At 34.6% G+C, this 25,728-nt stretch overlaps 2 protein-coding genes across 5 annotated transcripts; one reads left to right on the forward strand and one right to left on the reverse strand.

Annotated features, from left to right (window-relative positions):
- The first annotated feature begins 621 nt into the window (after positions 1–621).
- LOC104895441 (probable pectinesterase/pectinesterase inhibitor 51) lies at positions 622–4,050 on the forward strand. The gene is made up of 2 exons (XM_010681951.4): positions 622–1,682; positions 3,238–4,050. The coding sequence occupies exons 1-2, from the start codon at positions 728–730 to the stop codon at positions 3,909–3,911; spliced, it is 1,629 nt and encodes a 542-aa protein (XP_010680253.1). The 5' UTR covers positions 622–727; the 3' UTR covers positions 3,912–4,050.
- Positions 4,051–4,897: 847 nt separating this feature from the next.
- Positions 4,898–12,298, reverse strand: LOC104895440 (UDP-glucuronate:xylan alpha-glucuronosyltransferase 1). 4 transcript variants are annotated; one of them, XM_048646032.2, is made up of 4 exons: positions 11,910–12,298; positions 8,832–8,922; positions 6,897–7,525; positions 4,898–6,315 (listed from the first exon to the last, which is right to left on the reverse strand). In XM_048646032.2, exons 2-4 carry the CDS (start codon positions 8,876–8,878, stop codon positions 5,282–5,284), a joined length of 1,710 nt encoding a protein of 569 aa, XP_048501989.1. In that variant the 5' UTR covers positions 8,879–8,922; positions 11,910–12,298; the 3' UTR covers positions 4,898–5,281. The 4 variants fall into 4 exon arrangements, with proteins under 4 accessions (XP_048501989.1, XP_010680251.1, XP_048501991.1 ...); XM_010681949.4 differs by having other exon boundaries at positions 8,704–8,922; positions 11,910–12,297; XM_048646034.2 differs by lacking the exon at positions 11,910–12,298 and adding an exon at positions 10,846–10,886 and having other exon boundaries at positions 8,704–8,922.
- Positions 12,299–25,728: the final 13,430 nt, after the last annotated feature.

Genomic DNA, 25,728 nt, shown 5'->3' on the forward strand with positions numbered 1-25,728 from the left:
TTTGATTTTCTACTAGTGTTTTATATAATCAAAACAAGACTAGTAGATATATTAGTGGTGAAAGTTATGTATAGGCAAATATATAAATAGTAAATTTTTTTCTTAAATCAATTATCATAAGAGATAATTAATAATCATTATTTTTTAAAGGACGAATTATAATAATTATTACTCCATAAAAAATTTTGAGGGGTAGTATTTACGTTAGTGGTAATATTTATGTTATTCATGGTCAATGTTTTTGTCTAATAAGGTCGAATAAGTTTCAATCAGGTTCAATAAGGTCTAATAAGTTTCAATCAGGGCCAATAAAGTCTAATAAGTTTCAATAAGGTCAATAAGTTCCAATAAGGTCCAATAAGTTCCAATCAGGTTCAATCAGGTCCAATAAGTTGAATCAGGTTCAATCAGGTTTAATAAGTTCCAATAAATTCAGTTCAGGTTCAATAAGTTCAGTTCAGATAAGGTCCAATAAATTCAGGATCAATAAGTTGAATAGAACGCACCCTAAATGTAGCCATGTCCGCCGAAAATAACACAAACATAATTACCCATGGTAGCCTGATCCAACACCAGCCCAAAACTCCATAACATCCCAACACTATTATACTATTACGAGTAACTCATTAGTTTATCTTTTATACACTCCTAATCCCCTACAATATGTTCTTCACTCCACTCTACTTGATCACTTCACTGCATGCACTGAAACTGTGAAAGTACCATAATGCCCTCCACACTCCTCTTCCTTCTTTCTCTCTCCACTTTCCTCCTCCCCACCCTCTCTTCCACTTCCACTTCCATCCTCCATAACATCTGCAAATCCACCCAATTCCCTCAAACATGCCATTCTTCCCTCCTCAACTCCAGCCCAAATCCAAGCCCAAGCCCAAGCCCAATCCCAAGCCCAACCCACTTCATCAAAACCACCCTCTATATCTCCTCCCACCAAATCCAAAAAGCCCAATCCATGGCCCACACCATCCTCCACACCTTCCCAAACCACCACAACCGTTCCATGGCTGCTCGCACGTGCCTCCACTACTTTTCTCTCTCCTCCTACCGTACACGAACTTCCATTAATGCCCTCAAATCACGTGACACCCTCCTGGACGCACGTGCATGGGCTAGCGCCTCGTTAACTTACCAATACGACTGCTGGTCTGAGCTCTCATACGTTAATGGCACGCGCGTGGTCGACACTACCATGATGTTCTTGAGCTCAACTCTCATGCAGACTACTAGCAACGCGCTTAGCATGATGCACGCGCTTGTTAACTATGGGGATGATACGACGTCGTGGCGTACGCCTTTAACGGAGCGAAACGGGTTCTGGGAGAATATGAGACGGTCCGGTTCAGATCTCCGGTTCGAACCGGGGAGAGTGAGGTTGAAGGAGAGTGTAAATGTGACGGTTTGTAAAAAAGGAAAGGCGCGTGGGTGTTACGCGACAGTGCAGGAGGCGGTAAATGAAGCACCAGCATGGTTGAAGGCGAAGGCAAAGGGGGTGAAGGAGAGATATGTAATTTACATAAAGGAAGGAGTGTATGAAGAGATTGTGAGGGTGCCTTTAGAAAAGAGGAATTTGGTGTTTTTGGGTGATGGTAAGGGTAAAACAGTCATTACAGGTTCTGTTAATACAGGTATTTTGGGGATCACTACTTATAATACTGCAACTGTTGGTAAGTCTACTTACTTTAGAAAATGAGTTGTTTATGTTACTCCTCTGTCTCAAAATATAAGACATTCACGTTTTACGAAAATTTGCTTTGATCACAATTATCTCTCTCAAATACGATAAGTAAAAATTATAAAAATTATACCGTTGGATTCGTCTTGAAAAATACTATAATACTATTATTTTTTAAAATTTTCTATCAACATAAATTGAGAGTAATTAACGGTCAAAGTTCGACCTCGAATATCGTGCGTGCCTTATATTGTGAAACGGAGGAAGTATTATGATAGTTTATACTCCCTCTGTTGCCTAATAAATTTTCAGTTTATGCTTTTTATGTTTGATAATACACGTTTTGTATTATTATATCTTTAATTACGTATTAATAAAAAGTATATAAATTTGATTTTTGTTATGTATTCAATGACACGAATCATACTATCATGAAAAAGTGGCCTTTGGTAATGGATTGTCTATTATTTACTTTCTCCGTTCTTTATCTATCGTAACAATGACTACTTATGGTAGCTTCATATCTATTGCAACAATGACTATTTATAATAGTTTCAAATCTATTGCAACAATGCTATTTTTGCTTAAGAAAGTAACTTTAGTTGACAATATTACCCTTGATTTACCTTACTAAAACTATCATTAATTACCCACCAACTAATTAGTTGACAATATTACCCTTATCTTACCTTGTTATTTTTTATTTCCTTAATAACCGCGTCTAACCCTATCGTTGCAATAGATAAAGAACGAAAGAAGTACATAGCAGGAATAGAAAGTAATTATAAACGTAAAATGAAGAGGATCCAAGAGTCAAAATGAGCTAGAAAAACCAAGCCTATAGTTATAGGTGGCAAATGCACATTTGGGAACATGAGCCCCAACAAAAGCCAAAAGGTAAGGTTAAAATGTTGTAACAAGTTAAAGTATAATACACTTTAAAGCAATTTGTTACCTCCTTTTTATGTCGGCCAAAACCTGCACTGCTTAGATTAGAACATTGGATTCTTAGGAATGAATTGACCTCACTTGTTTTTGCTCATCATATAACCTCTACAGGCAAAATATACTAGAATGACAATGGTTACAACAATACTAATTAATGATAACTTAACTACTACTAACTTGATAATATGTGGAGCGAGGATGATCATCATAATCATAATACTCCCTCTGTTCTTTAATAGTCGTTCGATTTTGACTTTTGCACTATTCACATACCATATATTATTGGATTTATCTCAATATTCAATTTCAGAATATGATTTTTCTTTTTATTAGTTTTAACTACTAGGACAAGGATATTAGCGATTGAAGTTGTGCATTGACGAATGTGATTGTCAAATTTGAAACACTATAAGAGAACATATAGAGAAATAATTTAGAGACTGTATGAACGAGTTTCTACTAGCATGTCCACTATTAACCATTGCTAGCATTTGACTAAACTAGTAAAATGTTGTTTTTGTGTTTTTGAGATATGGATATTGTTTTCAGCTGCTAGTAATATACTCCATGTGTTTTTGGAATATCTTACTTTCATCTAGGGGTTATAGGTGATGGGTTCATGGCTAGCGGCATAACATTCCAGAACACGGCAGGCCCAAACGCACACCAGGCAGTAGCCTTCCGATCAGACAGCGACTTCTCATTTGTCGAAAATTGTGAGTTCTTAGGCAACCAAGACACTCTTTACGCACACTCCCTCCGCCAGCTCTATAAATCATGCCAGATAGAGGGCAATGTAGACTTTATCTTTGGCAATGCAGCTGCCCTCTTTGAAGATTGCACCATCCTTGTCAAACCTCGCCAAGTGGACCCCATCAAGGGCGAGAACAATGCCATCACAGCCCAGGGGAGGACAGACCCTGCTGAGGCTACGGGGTTTGTCTTCCTTGGGTGCCTCATTAATGGAACCAACGAGTACATGAAGCTATGGCAAGGTAATCCTAAGGTCCATAAGAACTACCTTGGGAGACCATGGAAGATGTACTCAAGGACAATGTTCATAGAGTGTACGATGGAGGATCTTATTACGCCTGAGGGATGGATGCCTTTCCGAGAAGATTTTGCATTGTCTACTCTTTACTATGGAGAGTTTGGAAATAAGGGACCGGGAAGTGATGTGTCTAAGCGAGTTAAATGGAGTAGCAGGATTCCTGAAGTGCACCTAAGTGCTTATTCTGCTCAGAATTTCATACAAGCTGAGGAGTGGAAATGAACTAGTAATTAGTACTCCTATGAAACATGATGTATGACCAAGTGCTTGATGATGCTTATGTATCCAGTATCTATTACGCATGCCATGTACAAATCAGTTCATATGGAATCTATTACAGTGATTATTATTGATTTGCTAAGCTGAAATTTCATATTTGAGTGCTGCTTTCAGATTTCAAGATTATAGTCTTATAGTCTTGTGAATTGTGCAAAATGACTGCAAGAGCAGAGTTTCAATTCCTTGCTCGGCTTCTTTTTGAGGTATGCGAAGTCAGATGCATTTTATTTCTCATATTTGCGTGTTAATAGCAGATGATTTGAAACATTGTCATCATCAATTCGACTGAATTTCTAAGCAAGTGAAGCCTGAAGGCATGCATCACAAGGTTCATTCACTAAGAGCTTTTCTTAAAGGTACACCTCATCTTTTCTGACTCTCCTCTTCTCTTACTGTTTGTTGAACATTTTCATCCTTAGCTGAAAGTGAGACTTTTGTGAAATAGCAAAAATTCATCTAGGAATGTGGAATTGGTGTTAAATGAGATTAAGTATGTTGTTAGAGAGACCATAAGATCAATATCTTACTGGAATTTGATTTGTTGAGAATGACTGCTACACAGAATATAGAGCACTCAAGATTTGACAGCTTAAATCTGCCTCCATTTCCATGTGGTATAGGTAACCCATTCCCTCTGATCTTTCTTGGTCATGTTTTGGGTAAGGTTCTTACATATGTTAGGTCAAAACTCAAAGACATTCGTCACTTTCATCCAATTTGCATTTGGTGGTTGCCTTGAATTTTTTTTTTTTTTTTTTTGCTAAACATGGCATTTCATTCATTACCTAATAATGTTAAACATATTACAATCCGAAAGTAGTTGTTCCGAGCAATAACTAGGGGGGGTGGGGGTTGTCTTGAATTATTGACAATGAGACATGTATTTCGAAGAATATTCGCCAGAAGGGGGGGGGGGGACACGAAACCCGCCTACTAAATCTTCAATATATGCAAATGAGAGTCTAACTACATACATCCCAAACAGGGTTCTACCTAAAACAGTAAAACCAATTGGTTATCATCCATCTGATTTTAACATGGGACAACTAGTCTTAGGACTAACAACTTACATGTGTTTTCGTTTAACATCCCTAACTAACCCCAGTAGAAGAAAAAAGAACAGCTGATATGCTTCTGAAAATTTTGTTCTATTATATACTATTATGGGATGGGACGAAAGAAGAGTCAGATTACTGTATAAATGCTATAGCTAAACCAAAACCAGAAGATGAATTCAAGTATACAAAACCGCAAAATATATATTCAAAAATTAAAGAAAAAGAGATAAAACTAAAAGTGCCCAAAATTCTGATTCACTGTAAGGAAGAAAGAGGAGTAACTTTAATGATAGGTGGTGCAAGAGCATAAGACTCATCATCAGTCCAGTTTGTTTCACCCCAATGCTTCAACATACCCTTCCAATTGCACAGTTTATCAATACACTTCTTCATCCTCTTATCCTTAACCGTGATCTTCCAATGCCCATCACTGTAATTTCCTTTCTCAGCCTGTCTCCGGTCCCACTCAATCTGAGCCTTCTGTTTTGTCCTCAACAGACAGAACCCCTGAAGCTTCTCAGGCATTGCATCGTGCACTTTCCACCACCTTGCGTGTGCAACATCACTTGCGAACTCCTGTAAGAAATCTGTGTTCCAGTTACAGTCATAGTCCTTATGGCATAACCACGGTTTAATCCCTAGGTAGTGTAACACATAAAGTATGGGGGGTTCTGCTCCGAATAGCCTAGTCTTCATTTTCTTCTTATCTTCCTGGTCTCCTACCCAAAAATGCTTCAGAAAATTCATATGCCTTGGAATTCTATGCCACCATGTGAAGATTTCATTAAGGTACCCTTGATCTCCTCCATTATATGATTCTATTTCATTTATATGATCCATAAGGAGGTTGAAAGTGCAATTTGAGGGTTCGATAACCATGACTCCGGAGTTAAAGAGAGTGGCGTCGTTTCCTGTGGCTGATATTTCTGGCATGCTAAAGAGGAAATCCATGTTTCTTAGGATGAGGAGATCAGCATCGATGAAAATGATCTTGTCGTAGTCTGTTAGTTGCCATAACCGGAACTTGCTGTAGTTCCACTCATTGTAGGCATCCTTTTCGGCTTTTGGGTTCCTTATCCTCTGGATGGTCCGTATCTTCCACCCTGCTGCCTCAAGCCCACTCCTATAGTAGGCACTGATCGACTCATCCACTAGGATAACTAGGTCCCTAGTGGATCCTACCATTCGGATACTCTGAGCAGCTGCTATGGCCCCGCAGACATAGACATCCGCTGAATGTAGAATTGTTGCATATGCTTCCCGCCTTGGATTTCCCTTGTATAACCTCTCTATATAAAAACGTAGCATAAAAAAGTATGTTAGCAAAACAACACTATATCAGTTCTGTTGTAAATAGGTTCTTGTTGATATTCATGTTCTTTATGTTAATCTAGACTCAAATCATACCAACCAAGGTGAGATTTCAAAGTTATTTCATAGGAAATGATTCTTTGTACAAAAAAAACCACAAGCACAAGATGGCATGTAGGAAATTTCATAATTGTTATCCTAAGTCACACATAGTCAACTTCACCAAGGTCGAGTTTCATATGATTGGGGTTAAGTAATCTTACGAGACCTGCTGAAAGATTATTCTACAACAAAAATAAGTACTTTCTCCATTCTTTTTTAATTGCAACACGGGGGTGAGGTGCACAAGGTTATAGGAAGCGTGTTATATGAGAAAGAGAAATGAAATTGGTGGGACATTTCTGGAAATGGGAACTGTTGCAAGTAAATAGAACGGAGGAAGTATATATGTATGACCATTTTTAATAAGTCGTTGACTATATTATTCCATTTGTCATGCAATATGTTAGCTAAGCAATGAATGACACAAGACAAAACTAATAGAGATGTGGGATCTTACCTTTGTCCTTGAGAGGAAGAGCAAGTTGACAAGAACCAACAGGCAGCTGAAGTTTTTCTCTTAACACAATCAAGTTTGGCTTATATAACCATGCATTTCCTTCATGTTTTACTAACTCCTTACAAGAGAACAAGTTTGGTATTGGGAAGCAGTTGGTAATGAAAAGCAAGTGTACAGGGTAAATCCCTTTCGCTGAGGTTGCAAGCTGTGCTGCTGCAAGCTGCAAGTGCAACCGAGCAACATCCCTCGACCAATTCTTCTCATCAACCTGACAAGGTAGCTTGACGACAATCAAGTCAAGCCGTTTCCTTGGTGATTCGATCTTTGGCAATGAGGGACAGTATGGTACTTCTTCTTCTTCTTCCTCATCAATCCATTCGGGATACAATGATTCCCATGTAATATTTTCTTCAGCATAGTCTAACTTCAGGACAGTATGCTCAAGTTCAGGAATTATCTGGTTCCATGACTTTATTTCATCTTTGTTGAAGTTTAAGAGGCCAATTTCATGGTACTCTTTTTCATTGAGTTTGTCAAGGACTTTTGAGATATCATCCCAATTGATTTGTAAATTTGATATGTATCTAGGATCAGTATTGCCCCATATCCATCTTCTCATTATGGTAGGCCTGCATTATTTAGTTCAGGATTAGTTTTTCTGATCAAATTCTCTGATCTTAGATGAGTCTAAAGACAGTATATGCATCATTGTCTAGTAAGTTTTTTTGTGGTAAGTTTTAATGTGAACAATGTACTACCACTATTCCAAAGTAATAAGCCACTTTTGATTCATCATCATATTGGTTTGTGGATGCCATCTAACTTAGTTGGTAAAATCTTGCAGGTATGATACCCAAAACATCGTGATTGAATCCTATCTGCATCAATGCGCTTACTAATTCATTTACGGAAAAAACATCATATTGATTTAATGATTTTAGTGGTTAGATTGACTAACTTTGACCATCATCATGAAATAAGCTGATTAACTTTGACCTTCAGCTTTTTCTTTTGTTGGAAGTGAACTTTAGCCATCTTTTAACCACAAGTTTCTCCAAAAATGTATATTAATTAGCTACAATATGAAACTTTTATCTTACAGTGGAATTTTATCAAGTATAACTTCATAATCTTTAAATGAAAAGTCAATTTTAATTATTGTTAAAAAAAAAAGGCAAATATGACTTATTATAGTGGGACGATAAAAGTGATTATTTTTCTCTTTTACTACCTTGCAACTCATCCCTAAATGAAATACAACAATTTTATTTCGAGTTGTCCTTAAAAAAATCACACGGTTGTCATGAAAACAAGTAAAAGACTATGTAGATGTTACAAGAAATTCGCGATATTTCACCCAATTTATTAAATACGATTCCTAATTAAATGTATTCTTATATGGATGTCAACTAGTTTAGTTGGTAAAAGTTTTAAAAAGTCGCATCCAAAATTTAAAATCGAATCCCGTTTAATCAATTATATTTGTGGCCGTCTTTACACCCAAAAAATGCGACCTTATATTTGCAACGGAGTGAGACTCAGGGGGGATCTAGGGGGTGGCCTACCCGAGCCTCGGGCCACCCCATGATTCAAAATAATTATAAGTAACCTATTTGGGATAGTAATGCAAATAGGTAGGGTGGAACAGGTGGTTTTCAAAGAAATTAATCAATAAGTTCGGCCCACCCTATATAGGAATCCTAAATCCGTCATTAGAGTGAGTGATGCGTTTCAATCTTAATTTTTTTAAAAAACTATTAGAAAAAAAAAATTAAGAAACATAAAGACGAAAGAAATGTGGATATACCGAGAGATAGAGCGTGAAGAAAAGTGGTGATGAGTACAGAAGGATGGAGAGTGAAGTAATAAGGTGATGAAAGTAGCAGAGACAATAATGAGTAGCACAAGTTTTAATAGTGGTAACTTGTTCCTCACACTCTTAGAATTGTCTTGGATGGATGTGTTTGATTGTTTCTCTCCATCTTTTACCTTGCTTCGTTGCAACTTCCTTTTGTAAATGTCTTCACTGTTAAGCAAAATAAAGTAACTAATTAAGGAAAAACAAATGATAATACCAAAAATTAACAAAAAAAAATATTCGCAGTCAATTTATGTTAAGCCTTAACAAGCAATTGTTGTGTAGATCAGATGTGAAAAATTATACTCTCTCCGTCGTATAATATAATGTTTGGTTTTATTTTTTAAAAGTTTTAAAAGGGTTGATTGCAAGATAATAACAAGATTGTTTTAAGCTAAAATTGGTCTCAAAAGACAGTATGATTACACATTTTGATAAGATGACTTAACTTTAACTTTTTTCTCACCTTTTGAATTTTTTTTTTCAAAAAAATGCTTAACTTTCTAAGGAATTTTTACACTTGTGTAATTACATTTTTAACTAATATGATACTATTTAATTAACATTATTTATGTGGTTCTTTGAAAATTTAGTTGTCGTTTTATGCGCGAAGCATTACACGTTGAAACAATGGTGCGAAGCTGCGAATAACCTCATATATGCATTAGTGAGGACCTCACTGTAGCCTTATTATTAATTAATTATCCAATATATGAATTATCATTAAACACGTTTGTGCTAACTAATAACGTACCCATATCATACTATCAACTGATGTAGGTGTGATTGTTAATGCTTTGATTGTTGATGTAGGTCTGGATCTCGCTAAGTTTAGCAGGGTGTCTATTGCTCACTGTTTTAGGAAACCGAATTGGACAATGGATTTCATAGCTTATAAGGGCCAAATGGTTCATAATTAACTGTATCAGTTTCCTCCATTTTATATTGATTTTTCTCTTATCATTTGTAAGGATGTTTTAGGTTGGCTCCCTGATTAGGGTTTCCTGTCCTAATTTTCTTTCCGTATCAACAACAAAAAAAAAAACTATCAACTGATGGTATCATGGTATGGTACAGTGCATCACACATAATAATTTGTATTAATTTTCATATACTAGAAAGGGTTATGCTATATGCAGCCCTAAGGGCTGCATATAAGACATACATACATTGCTTAAAATGGAATTTAGTTGTAAATTTATTACAAAAGTTTGCATTAATCTATGTAATAAATAATTAGTTAATGCTTGTTTTTTTCCATTTTTAACTTCTTATATGCAGCTCTTAGGACTCCATTTAACTTTATCCTACTAGAAAAGAAAAAAAAAACTTCTTATCAACTAGGATAAACATGTAAACTTTTTAACTATGACACAACTTTTAGTTTTGAGTGCATAAATGATGGTAAAACTTCACTTGTCATTATTGTTGAAAAGGTTCCAACTTATAAGAAGAATGTCATTTTCTGCGTTGTCTAGCTTAGCTTACTGTTTTTGCTTCCAACATAATCCTAATCCTAGGATGTATTTGCTTTATTATTGTCTTTACTTATTTAGTACTCTATATCTAATTCTTAATTGATAGGTGATAGCACAGTACTAATCTGTTTACTACGATAAAAGAAAGGCAAACAATCATTAGTCCACCGTCCACGTTACCTAACTACTAGATACTTAACATAATTTTGGAGTTGTTTTTGAAAGAATGTCTCTGTTTATTCAATCGGTCAAATATTTGGAAGAGGAAATGGCTTATCAATGTCTAGAATGATTAGGGTTAAAATTCATGAACATTTGTTTCGAAAGTGAGTGTCCAACCATCAAGTTAAAATTTTATAATCGGCTTATTAAAAGTCGTGTATAAGGAAGATAGAGAAGGATCTTAAGCAAAGATTAAGTAGAAGGTAGTTAGTGAATAGTGGAAGTTGGATTTTCACTAAAAAGATAATTACTATGTTTGTAATTGTTAGAAAAAAGCCGGGGAGAAGTTATGTTGGGGCTTAAGAGGGTCATGGCCCTTGCAGCCCCAACATAGCTTTGAAGAAAATCAATGGTAACCAATGGTTATATCTTGTTTGATAGGTAAATTGACCTCTCTCAACAACCATGTTTAGAATTCTCTGTTAAATTGCTCCCCTCCACAACCAAGCCTGACTTCGCCCCTGGAAAAAAGGCTTGCAAGAGGAGGAGAAATGCATAAATCATTTGTAGGAGGAACGCATAATGTGCCTCTTATGGCATTTTGTAAATAAATGATGACAATTTTTGTAAATAGTGAAGCAAGTTTTTATTATAAAAAGAAAAAATAAATAAAATTTTATGTTGTGTTTTCAAAAAATAGTAATATTGTATGATAAATGACATATATATGTTGTATATACGAAACCATTAAAATTGTGTAACAAATTAATAATTGATGTTTTATCAAAAATTATTTAAGTAGGACATTTGATAACCTGCCTTAGAACACATCATTTCTAAGATGAGAGGAATTCATCTTCAAAAGAATCTCAATTATTTTTAGATTTAAACTATGCTTTTAATATATGATAACGAAGGACCGTATACTTATGTTTATTATTAGAATGTGTAGCAACCATTATACGCTACCACATGTCACTCCACCTTATACATTGACGTGACGTCGATTTGTCTCCAACGTGACATTTAGCCCAATAAAATGACATCCTTTAGAAATTGATCAAAAAATTTGTGTTGACCTCTTACTTTTGTAATGTTAGATGATCTTATTTATCTTATCACTAAACTATAACCTGTTTTTTTTTATCCATATGAGCCACAGATGCAGTACAAAGTACAAAGAAAGGGATAGCAGATTCGAACCTCTAACCTATCATTCACAGTACTTCAATCTTAACCACTAGGCCAAAATATCCTTGAAACTAAATTATAACCCGTGCTTGCGACAAAACGTAACTCCAAACTATATATATCATTTTTATCTTATTAAATTACGTACTTGGTGCATCTCTCAGGTCCAATAACTATAGTTACCTATTACCCATAAAGTCGCCTAATGAAAACTTTAGACCTTCCACCAACAACAAAAAAAAAGCTCTAGCAAGACGCAATAATAATATGAAGGATAAAAGAAAGATAATTACAGTACAAAGTTATAGTAATCAAGAAGCTCACATTGATACGTAGGACCTTTGTCTAGTTTCATTTGGAGTGGAGAAATAACCCATGGTTTTTTTTTCTCTTTCTCTTCTTCTTCTCCTTTAATTCAGATCACAACCTTTTCAGTGAATTGTGTGACCAAACAAAATATTGTATGATAATGAAAGAAAAACTCATGAAGTTCTTGAAAACTTTGTCATATATATTCACATATATGATTATATATATGTATGAACTTTCGAGCACTTCAAAGAGAGAGAAGAGAGGGGAGAGATTGTGGTGGGTGTAAGAGAAAAAGAAAAAAGTTGGAAGATATGGTAGAACGTAGAAGTGAGGAAGATGGAGTCAATATAGAGAGGTGTTGCATAGAGTAACGTCTACTTGAATTTTTCCTCTTTGATATCTATGTATTTATTTTTCCTCCCCAAATCCAATCAATGTGTATATTAATCCCTCTGTTTTATACTCTCTCCGTTCTATAATATAACTAGTTATTAGGCCCGGGCGATGCCCCGGGTAAGAAAATTTTCATTTATTAATATTGTACTTTGATATAATAGCACTAAATACTACTTGGTTTAGTGGTTAAAACTTTAGTGTATGAACTTGAGGTCATGGGATCAAATTAAACCTATACTATGTAATTTCTAATTTTTTTTTATTGTACATGGATTACATGATCTAAAACTCCCTAGAGAGAGCACCACGTGGCATCGTTCCTCGTTTACGCACGCCTTTTAATATATTAGTATAGATACTGGTTTCTTTTTTACACAGTCTCCAAGACGTAACTTTGACTTTTAGTATCTTCAATTTTGTATTAATAAAAAATATAAAAAATTGAGAAGAATCTAACAAGATCCCACATGAATATGTTTTTTTATATATACAAATAAGAATATTCACTCAAAGATTTTAAAGTTTGACCCACCAAAAATGAAGTAGGCACTATATTATGGGGCGGAGGGAGTATTAATTATTACACTTCACTTTGGGAGGAGAATCAAGGACCCTGTGTAAAAAACATGAAAAAAGCATAGTGAAAGATGTCTTGATCTAGTGGTTAAAATTAAAGTGTTCTAAACGATAGATCATAGGTTCAAATCCCCTCCCCTTCTTTGTATTTTGTATCGAGAAAAATAAAATAGTTGGGAAGGTTTGGGTGGATTAATAAGATGAGTGGTGGTGTATATGAGGTACTCTCTGTTTTTGAATTGTGACATTGTGTTATGCACAAAATTCTAGGCGATGTTACTTTCAAGTTTTTTGAAGGGTGCTTTTAGGAACAAAAAATCTTATTTTTTTGGTGAGCCAATTGCTCCAAAGACGAAAAGTTTAAACAATGTAGCAATTTAAAAAACAACCATTTAAGAAAAATGTAGAAAAAAAGAAAGAGGGAGTAGTTAAGTGTAAAAAGTTGCCTGAAAAAAGATTACCTTATAAAAAATAAAAAACTAATATGAACCTGGTGCACACTAATTAGTGTGCACCCGATCCATATCATGTGAATTTAGGATAGTGTATGTTAAAATGATATAGTGTATGTTAAAATGATATAGTGTATCTATTTTTGATATAGTGTATGTTTCTGTAATGCGTTTAAGTAAATAAATTCCTATAGAATATAATGTACCTAGTTATGATATAGTGTTCCTATAGGATATAGTGTACCTAGTTATGATATAGTGTACCTCTGTATGATATAGTGTACGTAGTTATGATATAGTGTATCTATTATTGATATAGTGTATAAGTGAGTACTTCTTAACCGATCACGTGTCTTGGTCTGGTCCACACTATTTTTAGTGTGAACCGGGTCCATGCAAGACGGATTGTATAAAAAAAAGTTAAAGTGTAACAATTGAATAGAAACAACAAAAAAAAATGAAATTATATAAAATAATTTTATCGTTCTTTCTTATTCTCTTAATTTATATTAGTTTTTTTTTAAAATCTCTCAAGCTATTTAATTTAATTTTGGTATAATTAGCATCTGGTGCATCACACAAGATCATCTGGACAATTTGTCAAAAGATATATGATAATCTTTAGCTTTTGTGCTCGTTTGGTAGGTGGTGTGGTACCATTGAAATGGATCGAATGGTACGTGTTTGATCCACTCAATTAAGACAAATTCGAAATGGACCTAATACATTTTTGCTATACTAAAGTAATTAATCTGAACTTATTTGACCTTATTAGTTCTTAATAGACTATATATAAACTGATATCATTATTACACAAACTGAGATCATTTAATAATAATAATAATAATAATAATAATAATAATAATATAATAATAATAATAATAATAATAATAATATATGATTCAGACACAACAAATATTCCAATTTGAAAAAAAAAGGTGGATGAGATTCAAACTTGTGACCTTTTGATCATACTAGCTCCGACATCATTTTTAAGATTAACTAAATTAAAAAAATTTAATGATTGGAATTCCAAAATTGATCTTATGTTATAATAATTATACATACGACTCTCATTTATATGACTTTTAAAATCTCAAAACCAAAAACGGATCGAAAAATGAACGTGATAAGTAATGGGGGTCCGAGTAATTTGGAGAATTGCAAACCAAAAGTAATAATTCACCGTATTGTTGTTGGTGATGAAAGTGAAAGGAATGAAAGAGAATGGTAGCTAACTATAAGCAAGGTTTAAAACGACAAATTAAACAAACCAAGACAGTGATAATCATGTATAATCAAGAATTAATCTCCAAGTCTTAGCACTAAAGTCTGAACTCTGAACACTTCATTAGGTCGTCCTAGTTAATCAAAAAGATGACCTAGCTTATCAACTAAACACTTGGCATATTTATGATGGTAGACTTGCACCCATCACTAGCTTGCTATGCATACTGTTTAAGGATCGACTAAACCAAAAGCTTAAACTGATGGTTAGAGTCTTAGGAATAGTTTTATACTCTATCACGCCCCTCACGCAAATAGGTAATTGAGAAAGAAGGGGTGGATGAGATTTCAACCCGTGACATTTATATCATGTTGATTCTGATACCATGTCAAAGGACCAACTAAACCAAAAAATTTATTCACACACATATGGCTATAATTTAATTTTCTATTTTAACACTAAATTCACCCGCAAAAGACTATATATGGTAAATTGGTAATGGTGGACATCAATATTTTGATTGAAGTTTTCCTATATATTCAGCGTGGTAGATAGGAGTAAGTAGCTAACTGTCGAGTCTTTTTCTTCAAGGACAAACTACTACCATCTTGTTTATGAATTTATTCTATATGGCTTTCCATAAGAAAGGATTTCTCCGACCTATAGAAAGTAATTTAGTTACTTTAGATTTACTGAAACATATAGTAGCAAATATAGACATTTCCTAACATAGTTGTATTAGTTTTTTTTTTGTGTGTAGAGAAATACAAGAACGATTGATGTAGACGAGATTTGATCTCAAATTTTAGGCCCCACCTTTTAAAACTTTAATCAAGCTAAGCTAATTGACATTCACATATATTTGTATTACTTATCACACTATACATTTTCCCAATATATAATCGTATGATGCAATACTTCAGTTTTTTTTGGAAGAAGAAATTTGACAGCAAAACTTCCAAGTTTGATATGTATACTCATATTAGTCCTAAAATATAATGTATATATAATTAATCTTGATTTAGGGAATACCCTTCTGATTTTGGTCTTAATTCAAATCAATTCAACAAGAGATGTATAATACTCTAATCGGTTATGACACGCTGGTTCTTTAAACCCATAGCTGTTAATCTGCTTCTTCACAACAGCAAGATATTTGGTTGGTATATTTGTAGGTTTTATTTGTTATTTATCCTTTCTGCCTCTTAAATTTTGTCGCGAATATTTATTGATTTTTTCCTTCAATCTATTTTGTCAAAAGAAACATATAAACTTTTTGACAATTAACTTTACATAACAAGAAGACAGCCTCGTCGATTATCTTGTGTCTAGATTATTAAATACACACATTCCCTTCATAGTGAACCTTATATTAGGGGAAAAACTCATGCAAATAAACAAAATTACTAATACTACCTTAAAGTTATATGACTACAGGTAACTACATCACCTAGGTGTGTCACACTATTTATAAAAATACATAATTTATCATATGTTTATATATGAGTACGAGTAAAGCAGTAGGTGATAGCCTAGTGGTGTTAGCATCATCTCCGATCCCATAAATTTTAGAGTCGGGTCTCATTCCTTATAAGGAGAGATCCCGAAGTACGAGTATTAAAAAAATTAAAAAGTAAGGTATATAAGGTCGGGTAGGAGGATTATACATGAAGATGTGACACCGTACATAGGGTTGTATTAAAAGCTAAGCAAAACTAACCGAAAGCCAACTTTGTCCATCCTATGCTTGCTTCCTTTCATAAGTTTCATAGCCCAAAAACTCTCTCTCTCTCTTACAACTCCCATATTAATTCGTCCAAGTTTTATGATGTTACTTGTACATATTTAGTCAATTAATATTTTAAGTTCATGATATAATCCACAATGCAAATGCAAGTAATGCTATCCACGTGCTTCCATGAAATTAAATACAAGACGACCAAATTAAGCATACAAACCTATTAACCCAATTGTTTTAATTGATAGGTTTTAATAAATTCTTTTAATTGTGTTTCGTACTAATATATTAAAATGCATTCTTAATTAAGGAATAACGTTAGGCAACACGCTCTCGTTTTGAGTGTTTTACTATACGTAATCTACATATAACAAAAGAATAGTAAATGTATTGTATAAATTTGATCATATGACTTCATCACTTCAAGTTTATATACTGAACTCTTACCCATTAGACCAAATGATATTCGGTGATATCATTTTAAAGTAAAATATTAATAATAAAGAATATAATTATCCGAGGTATTAGTCCGGATTTATAAACTACTCCCTCCGTCCCATAATATAAGTCCTGATTCTATTTTTACGCGGGAATTAAGGTAAAGTGGAATCTTGTTTTATTTTGGATAAAAATATTCATTTTTATTGGGAAACACTTACATTATTATATCTTTGTAACAAAAAATAAAAACTGAACATTAATGTTGCATGGTTTAATGTGTAGAGTAGTTTAATAAGGTAGAAGATTCCAATTTGTCATTAATTATAGTGCATTGGAAGCTGAAATTATGAGGGCATTTTGTGAATAAAATTATTTTCATGAGGGTATTTTGGGCATAATTATTGATTGAAAATAGAAATAGGACTTATATTTTGGGACACCTTATAAGGAAACAGGACTTATATTATGGGACGGAGGGAGTAGTTTCTAGTTATTAAACGTGCTGATTGAAGTAATTGATTTCATCTGTGTAAAGATTTATTTTATTTCTGATGTAACAACTACCTGTAAAGGTGTAACAGTATTCAGTAACTAGCAACATCAAAGGAAACAAAGAAAAGTACTTTATAAGTAAACAAAATTAAAAGATAGGAGCAATAAGATTACAAGAACACATAAATAAGAATAAAAGGTACACTAGCTATTTTAGATTCATTACGTTTAATGGGCAAGCCCAACTAGTTTAACATAAGTGGCCCAAAAACATGTGAATTTCAGTTTTTAACTATAGAGAAACAACATAGACAAGTTGATAGAAGTTGGTGAATGGCCCAGTAAGGATGATATGTCTTTATAAGCCTATAAGGTCTTACCCCTTATTTGGTTGGGGCTTTTTAGGACTGAATATTTAGGGATTTTCGTGCATGAAAATTAATCGAGAAAGTTCTCAAGAAAGAGAAGTGCGGCACAAACAAGCAACTTACGTATCAAGTCTTTTCTAGCTAAAATTTTCTTCAGAAAAAATATTCTACATACTTGTTCCTTTCTTCAAAATATAAATTGAAAAATATTTACACATGGAAATATAATTTTTTTTGGGAGAATAGGAAAAAAATGCATATAAAATGCAAAAAAAATACATAAATGCAAAACTCTAGTTTAAATACCCTTTCTAAATCTACTCAAACTCTCATTAATAAATCATATGTTAAACCTAAAGGCTCTTGATCACTTTGTAACACCTTCAAATTTCTCTGTTTTTTAAAACATATTTTAATATAAACCTCTTAAGAAGCCTGAAAATATTACCTCCACGTAATAACAATGCAATAAATATTCTTTTTTTTAATAAATTGAGAATACTTTATCTAAATATGAGTAGTATCAAAATCTTAAGTGAGAAAGATAAAAAAAAAAACAGAAAAAGTATTTAGAGCAACTAATTGACACTAATGCTTGTTAACTATAGAAAAGATTATATAATTATATAAGGATAATTAGTCTTGTAGACTTGTAGTTTGTACATGTATCAATGTATAAACTTTTTGAAAATATATGGCAATCTGGTTAGAAGTGTTATTCTTCTAGTCTTTTCTTTACCTTACCAAAAAATCGAGATAATTACTTTGCGGAAAATACATCGAATAGATCAACTAAACGGTATTCCTGTAAAAAGATTTTCACTCCTTGTCTATTCGTTCGAGTATTTTATGAAAGGAAATTATGAAAAGTTTGATGAAATGAAATGACGTTTATGAGTATCCTTTTGCGGGAAAAGGTCCTACCCATAGTATTTGACTATTTGTGCCTCTAGTTTTATGCAAGCCTCTTGTTTTTCCTGCATTAAAAGCTATTCTGGTGCATAGTCCAGATATTATTAGTTGGAATCTTGTGTATAATAATATTTATACGATCCTAATTCTTATAATTGTTGGCCAATCACTCAGCAGTTCTTATAGTTTAAAACTGTTATGGATAAGGTCGAATATCTAAAATACAAAGACAAATTTGGTATTATACTCCTTACATTCTCAGTTTTAACACGTAGGATGTACCTTTATCAAAGTTAAGCTTAATTTAGTGATTGAAGTTATGTCTCTCGATTTTGATCGGAGTTTAATTTTAACTAGGGTACTTTGAGAGTAGAGATTTTTCGTATGTTTTATGTTATTTTTTTAATGTCTAGCTTGTTAATTCGGACCAGGTTGACCTGTAAGCAACTTATTTTACTAATCTAAAAAAAACGTGAAATATATATTTATTAAGGTGAGCAGAGCAACAGAAAGATAAAAAGAAAACTCATACGACGAAAAGAGAGATAGAAATATTAAGAATTGGTAATATTGAAACTAAAGTAAAACATTTAAAAATAAGAAGTGTTAAAATTAGAAGAAAATCAAGAAGTATTTCATGAATAATAAACTCATAGTATAAAAATAAAAATGATAATGCATAATTTTAATTTGATCTTCTACCGATAATTATAATTTATACTTTATCTTTTTATAGTCTATTGTCTAGTTACAAATTATAATTTTCAAGATTTTTTAAAATATATAATCCAATATGTCATTAATTAGTTCTATTAGCTGTGAAAAATATCTAAAAAAAACTTTAAAAGATAGGACAAACCTTCAACCTTTAACAATGACATGTTTTTTAACCTTTACAACACACTCAACAAATCAAAGAAATTCAAACCACAATTTATCCTTTCTATTAATTTTCATCCCTATCAAGCTATAAAGCACTTTCCTTTAAAAGCACTTTCTTATCCAGCATGACAAGATAGTAGTATATCTAGATTAATTACTCTGCACAGGTTGGATTCCCAGACACTGTATAACTTCCTTGATTCCAGTTTATGATGCTGAACTAATCTACAAGTTGCTCTAACATATACCAAACAAAAATTGTGTTCATGCAATTCAACGTCGTAAAATAGTACCAAGTATGTCTTGATCTAGTGATTAAGATTAAGGTGTTGTGAACAATAAGTCACATATTCGAATCTCGCAAGATAGTTTTTTGATGGGTCAATTCAAGGCACGAATGTGTTTTATGTAGGCATTACATTAGCGTAATATGCTAAATGAATATTATCCAAATGTTTTTTAGTTCGCGATTTTACTAATCAATAAAATCATAAGTTATTATCGACTCAACAAATTGTGAAGGTATCAAAGTTAGTACTCTTCACTTTATTTATTTGCCCTTTGAAATAATATTATCCTCATCTCTTCATCACATTTCCCTTTTATTATTACTATCTCCCTCCTCTGTTAACTTTGTAGTATGGACATATTTGTATATATAGATTTCTAATTTAGATAGGTCTTATATTTAACAAAAGTCCATCATAAAGTTTTTCATGTATATTTATGCTTAAAAAGATTTGGCATGCATTTAGGGGACGGACGTTATAAATTATTAAGAAGCTAAACTAGTTAATTGTTCGAAAAGAATCTTCTTTATATTTATCATACACCTCAGTATATCATCTCATGGTACATTCAAAGCTATTTTTTACTCATTGATCATTTGAAATCATCCAAATGAACAAAATATACTTATAAAAAAGAGAATTTTAAATAAGTAAATAAACAAATATTAGTTTTCGCTGTACTGATGAAATATGGCCCAATTCTAGCTCAGTTATAGTTATAATTTCAGTATTATAATTTCAGTAATATGTGTAAGCTTTTAATCCTTTTGTCTTGTAGTGTGAATCATCCTAGGGATTGTTGATGATATCACTTTTGTCTTGTAGTGTGAATCATCCTAGGGATTGTTGATGATATCACTATATAAGAAATAGTGTGTACTGTTGTTTGGCATCACAAATGAAATGAAAACAACCTGAGACTGCGCCGCAATTCTTCTTGCCTTGTTTCTTCTTCCTTGAGTAACCTTCATTTACTCAACATGGTATCAGAGCTACAGGTTCGACCAGCAACAAGAAAGAATTTGTAGAAAAGCCAGTTCTTTGATCTTAGGTTGTGAACATTCATCTTACTTCAAAAAAAAAACTTAAACTTTGAACTCAGCTGAAATGGCGAGTGGAAAAGAAAAAATCAGCCTCTCAGATATCCTTCATCCTCTCTACATTCATCCATCTGATGGTCCTAACTCAGTCTCTGTAGAAAAGTTGCAAGGTTCAGCTGATTACAGACCATGGAGAAGGTCTATGGAAATCAGTCTTGCTTCAAAGAGAAAGTTGGGGTTTGTAACTGGGTTAGTTACAAGGGATAAAGAAGATGCTCAGAAACAAGAACAATGGGATACTTGCAATCACATTGTCATTGCCTGGATACATGGGTCTGTTTCTGAACAAATCAAAAAATCCATTTTGTATCTTGACACAGCCAGAGAGATATGGTTGCATCTGGAGAGAAGGTTCTGTCAAACAAATGGGTCTACTAAATACAGGCTCAATAAGGGTCTGTATGAAACCAAGCAAAATGGTGGATCTGTGAATGACTATTACACTAAGATGAAGGGAATGTGGGAAGAACTTGAATCCCTAAATCAATTACCTGCCATAACAAGTGTGACAGCTGAAGTCACTGCATTTGTGGAGTCTTTGCAAACTCACAAAGAAGAACAGCAACTATTCCAGTTTCTGAATGGACTGGATGAAGAGTATGGACCTCAGAGGTCTCAGTTGCTCATGCAATCTCCTCTACCTTCTGTAGAAACAGCTTGCTCATCTCTACAGCAAGAAGAATCTCAAAGAGAGATCCTGAACATATCAAAGCTCAGCATTGAAACATCTGCAATGTATAGCAAGGGTGTTAGTCATGAAGGAGGATGCTCTGTGTGTGGTGGAAAATATCACAATGCTGAAGCTTGCTGGCATGTGATTGGATTTCCTAAAGGTCATCCTAAGAACAAGAAACAAAACAAATATAACAGCAGGGAAGAGATGAACTCAGGAGCAAGCAAGAGGTGGAACAAACCTAAACCCAGCAAGCTGGTGGCTAATGTTCAAAGCCAGAATGAAGCTGGACCTGCTGTTATCAGTCAACATCAACTTGAACAACTGTTGAAGCTGCTTCCTTCAACCTCAAAGGCTGCTAAGTCTGGCTCAGAAACTGAAGAAGAGCTGGATACTACATTTGCAGGTATGGTAACATGCTATTCTGCCTCTAGTAACATGAATGCATGGATTATTGACTCTGGAGCTTTGGATCACATGACTTATGATGTGAATCTGTTGTATGAGTGTGAAGAAACCAAAAATAAACCTAATATAAACCTGCCAAATGGAAAGACTGCTGTAATCACACACACTGGTGTTGTGAGGTTGGAAAACAATCTGAGATTACAGAATGTGTTATGTGTTCCTGAGTTTAGGCACAATCTGTTGTCTGTGAACAAACTTGTGCAGCAGGACAAATGTAGAGTGACATTTTACCCTGCATTTTGTATCATCCAGGACTCAGCTTCTCAGACTATTAGAGGTATTGGAAGGGCTCAAGGAGGGTTGTACTACCTGGTGAACACTCCTTTGAAGAAGGTGTATGGTGAACTCAAGAAGCTAACTTCTTCCTTAGCAGAGGCAGGGAAAGAAGATGAGAATAAGATAGAAGTTAACATGATTACAGAAAGAGAAGAGAAGATCTCAAATGTAAATCATGTAGGTAGCAAAAGAAATGATTATGTCTTGTGGCATAACAGATTAGGACATGCATCAATGAACAAATTGAAGTTGATTGAATGTATTTCAGATGTCTGTGTTAAATCCAGTGTTGTTTGTTTAACATGTCCAATGGCTAGATTCACCAAGTTGCCTTATTCTATAAGTGATTCAATTGCTTGCTCACCTTTTATCCTTGTTCATATTGACATCTGGGGACCTTATAAGGTCTGTACTAGGGAAAAATACAGGTACTTTCTGACATTGGTAGATGATTTTTCAAGAGCAACATGGGTGTATCTGTTAGCATTGAAGTCTGATGCACTGAATGCAATAAAGTTGTTTGTTAAATTTGTTGAGAATCAATTTGGTGTGTCTATAAAGATCATAAGATCAGACAATGCATTAGAGTTTAAAGAAGGAGAATGCAAAACATATTTTGGTGATCAAGGAATTGTTCATCAGACCTCTTGTGTGGATACTCCCCAGCAGAATGGGAGAGTAGAGAGAAAGCACAGGAATGTGCTTGAAATGGCTAGGGCCCTGAGAATGCAAGCTGGGCTACCACTGGCCTACTGGGGTGACTGTGTATTGACTGCAGTACATATTATAAACAGATTGCCAAACTCAGTGCTTGGAAATATGACTCCATTTGAGAAATTGTTTGACAAAAGGCCTACATATGACCATCTTAGGGCTTTTGGATGCCTAGCCATAGCCAGCAATCCAACTAGAACTAGAGATAAACTACAAGCAAGGGGAATTCCTTGTGTGTTTCTAGGATATCCCAGTAATCAGAGAGGCTATAAGCTACTCAATCTCACAACAAATCAAACCTTCACCACCAGACATGTAAAGTTCTATGAAAACATTTTTCCTTGCAATAAACACAACCAAGCTCAAACACACTACCTACAACCACAACCTGTCTCTATGCCATCAGATAACTCAGCTAGTACACCTAATCTATACACTGAAACAGAAATATTTCCTGAACCTGAGCCTTACCCAGAACCAAACACTACACAACCATTACCTACTGAGCCTGAAACATCTCTACCATCATTACAAGCTCAGTCTCTTGTTCATGAATCAAGTATCAGGAGATCTAGTAGGCAAAGCAAACCACCAACATGGCTTGCTGACTACACAACCAGCCTGAGAAATAAAGATACAACAGATGAATCATCTACTCATGTTGCTAATCTAGCTGAGATTAAAGTTGATTCAAAGTTCTTTGCTTTCCTAGCACAAACAAGTCAAATTCAAGATCCCACCAATTTTAAAACTGCTGTAGTGAAGCAAGAATGGGTGCAAGCAATGAATCAAGAGCTACAAGCCTTGGAAGCTAGTGATACATGGGAGCTGACTACTCTTCCTCCTGGAAAGAGAGCCATAGGGTGTAAATGGGTTTTCAAAACCAAGTTTAATGCTGATGGAAGTGTGGAGAGGCACAAAGCCAGGTTGGTGGTGTTGGGTTGTAGACAGAGAGAAGGCATAGATTATGCTGAGACCTTTGCTCCAGTGGCAAAGATGACCACTGTAAGGTCATTATTGGCAGTAGCTGCAATGGAAGATTGGTGTGTGCACCAAATGGATGTGAAGAATGCTTTTCTTCATGGAGACTTACTGGAAGATGTGTTTATGAAAGTGCCACCTGGATACTCAGGTCCTAATGTACCTATTGTGGTTGGGCAGGGGGAGAAAGTGTTTGCTGAAAACCATCCTAGCAAAGTGTGCAAGCTGCAAAAGTCCTTGTATGGACTCAAACAGGCACCTAGGCAGTGGTTTGCAAAGTTATCTGCTGCCCTCATTGATTTTGGATTTGTGCAATCCAAAGCAGACTACTCTCTCTTCATCAAAAGGAAACACACTCAAGTTGTAACAGTGCTGTGTTATGTAGATGATCTCTTGATTGCTGGTAATCATCCATCTCTCATCACTGAGGTTAAAGGCTTCCTTGCTTCCCAATTTCACATGAAGGACCTTGGTCCCCTCAGCTACTTTCTTGGGATTGAAGTGCATAGGTCTACTGATGGCTTTTTTTTGTCTCAAAGAAAGTATGTATTGGATTTGATAAAAGAATATCATCTAAGTGACAGTAGACACTTGAAGCTTCCTGTTGACACTCATCTGAAGCTCACTCATGACATGGGCACTCCTCTCTCACAACCTACTGACTATCAACATCTAGTAGGTAAACTCATCTACTTGACCATAACAAGACCAGACATAGCATTTGCAGTGCATACACTGAGTCAGTTCATGCATAAGCCTACCTCAGTCCATATGCAGGCTGCCAAGAGAGTCCTAAGATATCTACTAGGCAGTCCTGGCCAAGGTATTTTACTAGCTACAAAGTCTTCTGCTCACCTTACAGCCTATACTGACAGTGACTGGGCTGGATGCCCAATTTCTAGAAAAAGCACAACTGGCTTTTGTATCTTACTGGGTGATTCTCTTGTTTCCTGGAAAACTAAAAAACAACAAGTAGTTGCCAGATCAAGCGCTGAGGCTGAGTACAGGGCTATGGCCTTGACTATATGTGAAGTTTCTTGGCTCACTTATCTTCTCAAAGACCTGGGTCTTTCATCTCTCACACCAGTCACTGTGAAGTGTGATAATCAAGCTGCACTAGCCATTGCTGTGAACCCAGTCCACCATGAGAGGACAAAACATGTGGAAGTAGACTGTCATTATGTGCGAGACAAGGTGAACCAAGGGTGCATTAAACCCACCTATGTGTCCACTCATCATCAGCTAGCAGACATTCTTACAAAGAGCATACCTGTGGACAAGCATCAGGCCATACTATCCAAGCTGGGAGTTCTCTCATCTCACTCTCAGCTTGAGGGGGAGTGATGAAATATGGCCCAATTCTAGCTCAGTTATAGTTATAATTTCAGTATTATAATTTCAGTAATATGTGTAAGCTTTTAATCCTTTTGTCTTGTAGTGTGAATCATCCTAGGGATTGTTGATGATATCACTTTTGTCTTGTAGTGTGAATCATCCTAGGGATTGTTGATGATATCACTATATAAGAAATAGTGTGTGTACTGTTGTTTGGCATCACAAATGAAATGAAAACAACCTGAGACTGCGCCGCAATTCTTCTTGCCTTGTTTCTTCTTCCTTGAGTAACCTTCATTTACTCAACATGTACCATGTACATCAGTACATGCCTGGTATATCCGAGTGTATGATGAATAAATTCATATTCAATGAGTACCTCTTCTGGATCTCATTCTCAGCCATCAATATGATATTACAAAGTTTTATCTTGAAAAATAGTGGAGCAAGGAGAGAAAAGGTACGAACCATAATTTTACCTTACCAAAAATATGTACATCAGGCAATGG

This window comes from Beta vulgaris, chromosome 6 (genome assembly GCF_026745355.1).
Source record: "Beta vulgaris subsp. vulgaris cultivar EL10 chromosome 6, EL10.2, whole genome shotgun sequence".
Lineage (NCBI taxonomy): Eukaryota > Viridiplantae > Streptophyta > Magnoliopsida > Caryophyllales > Amaranthaceae > Beta > Beta vulgaris.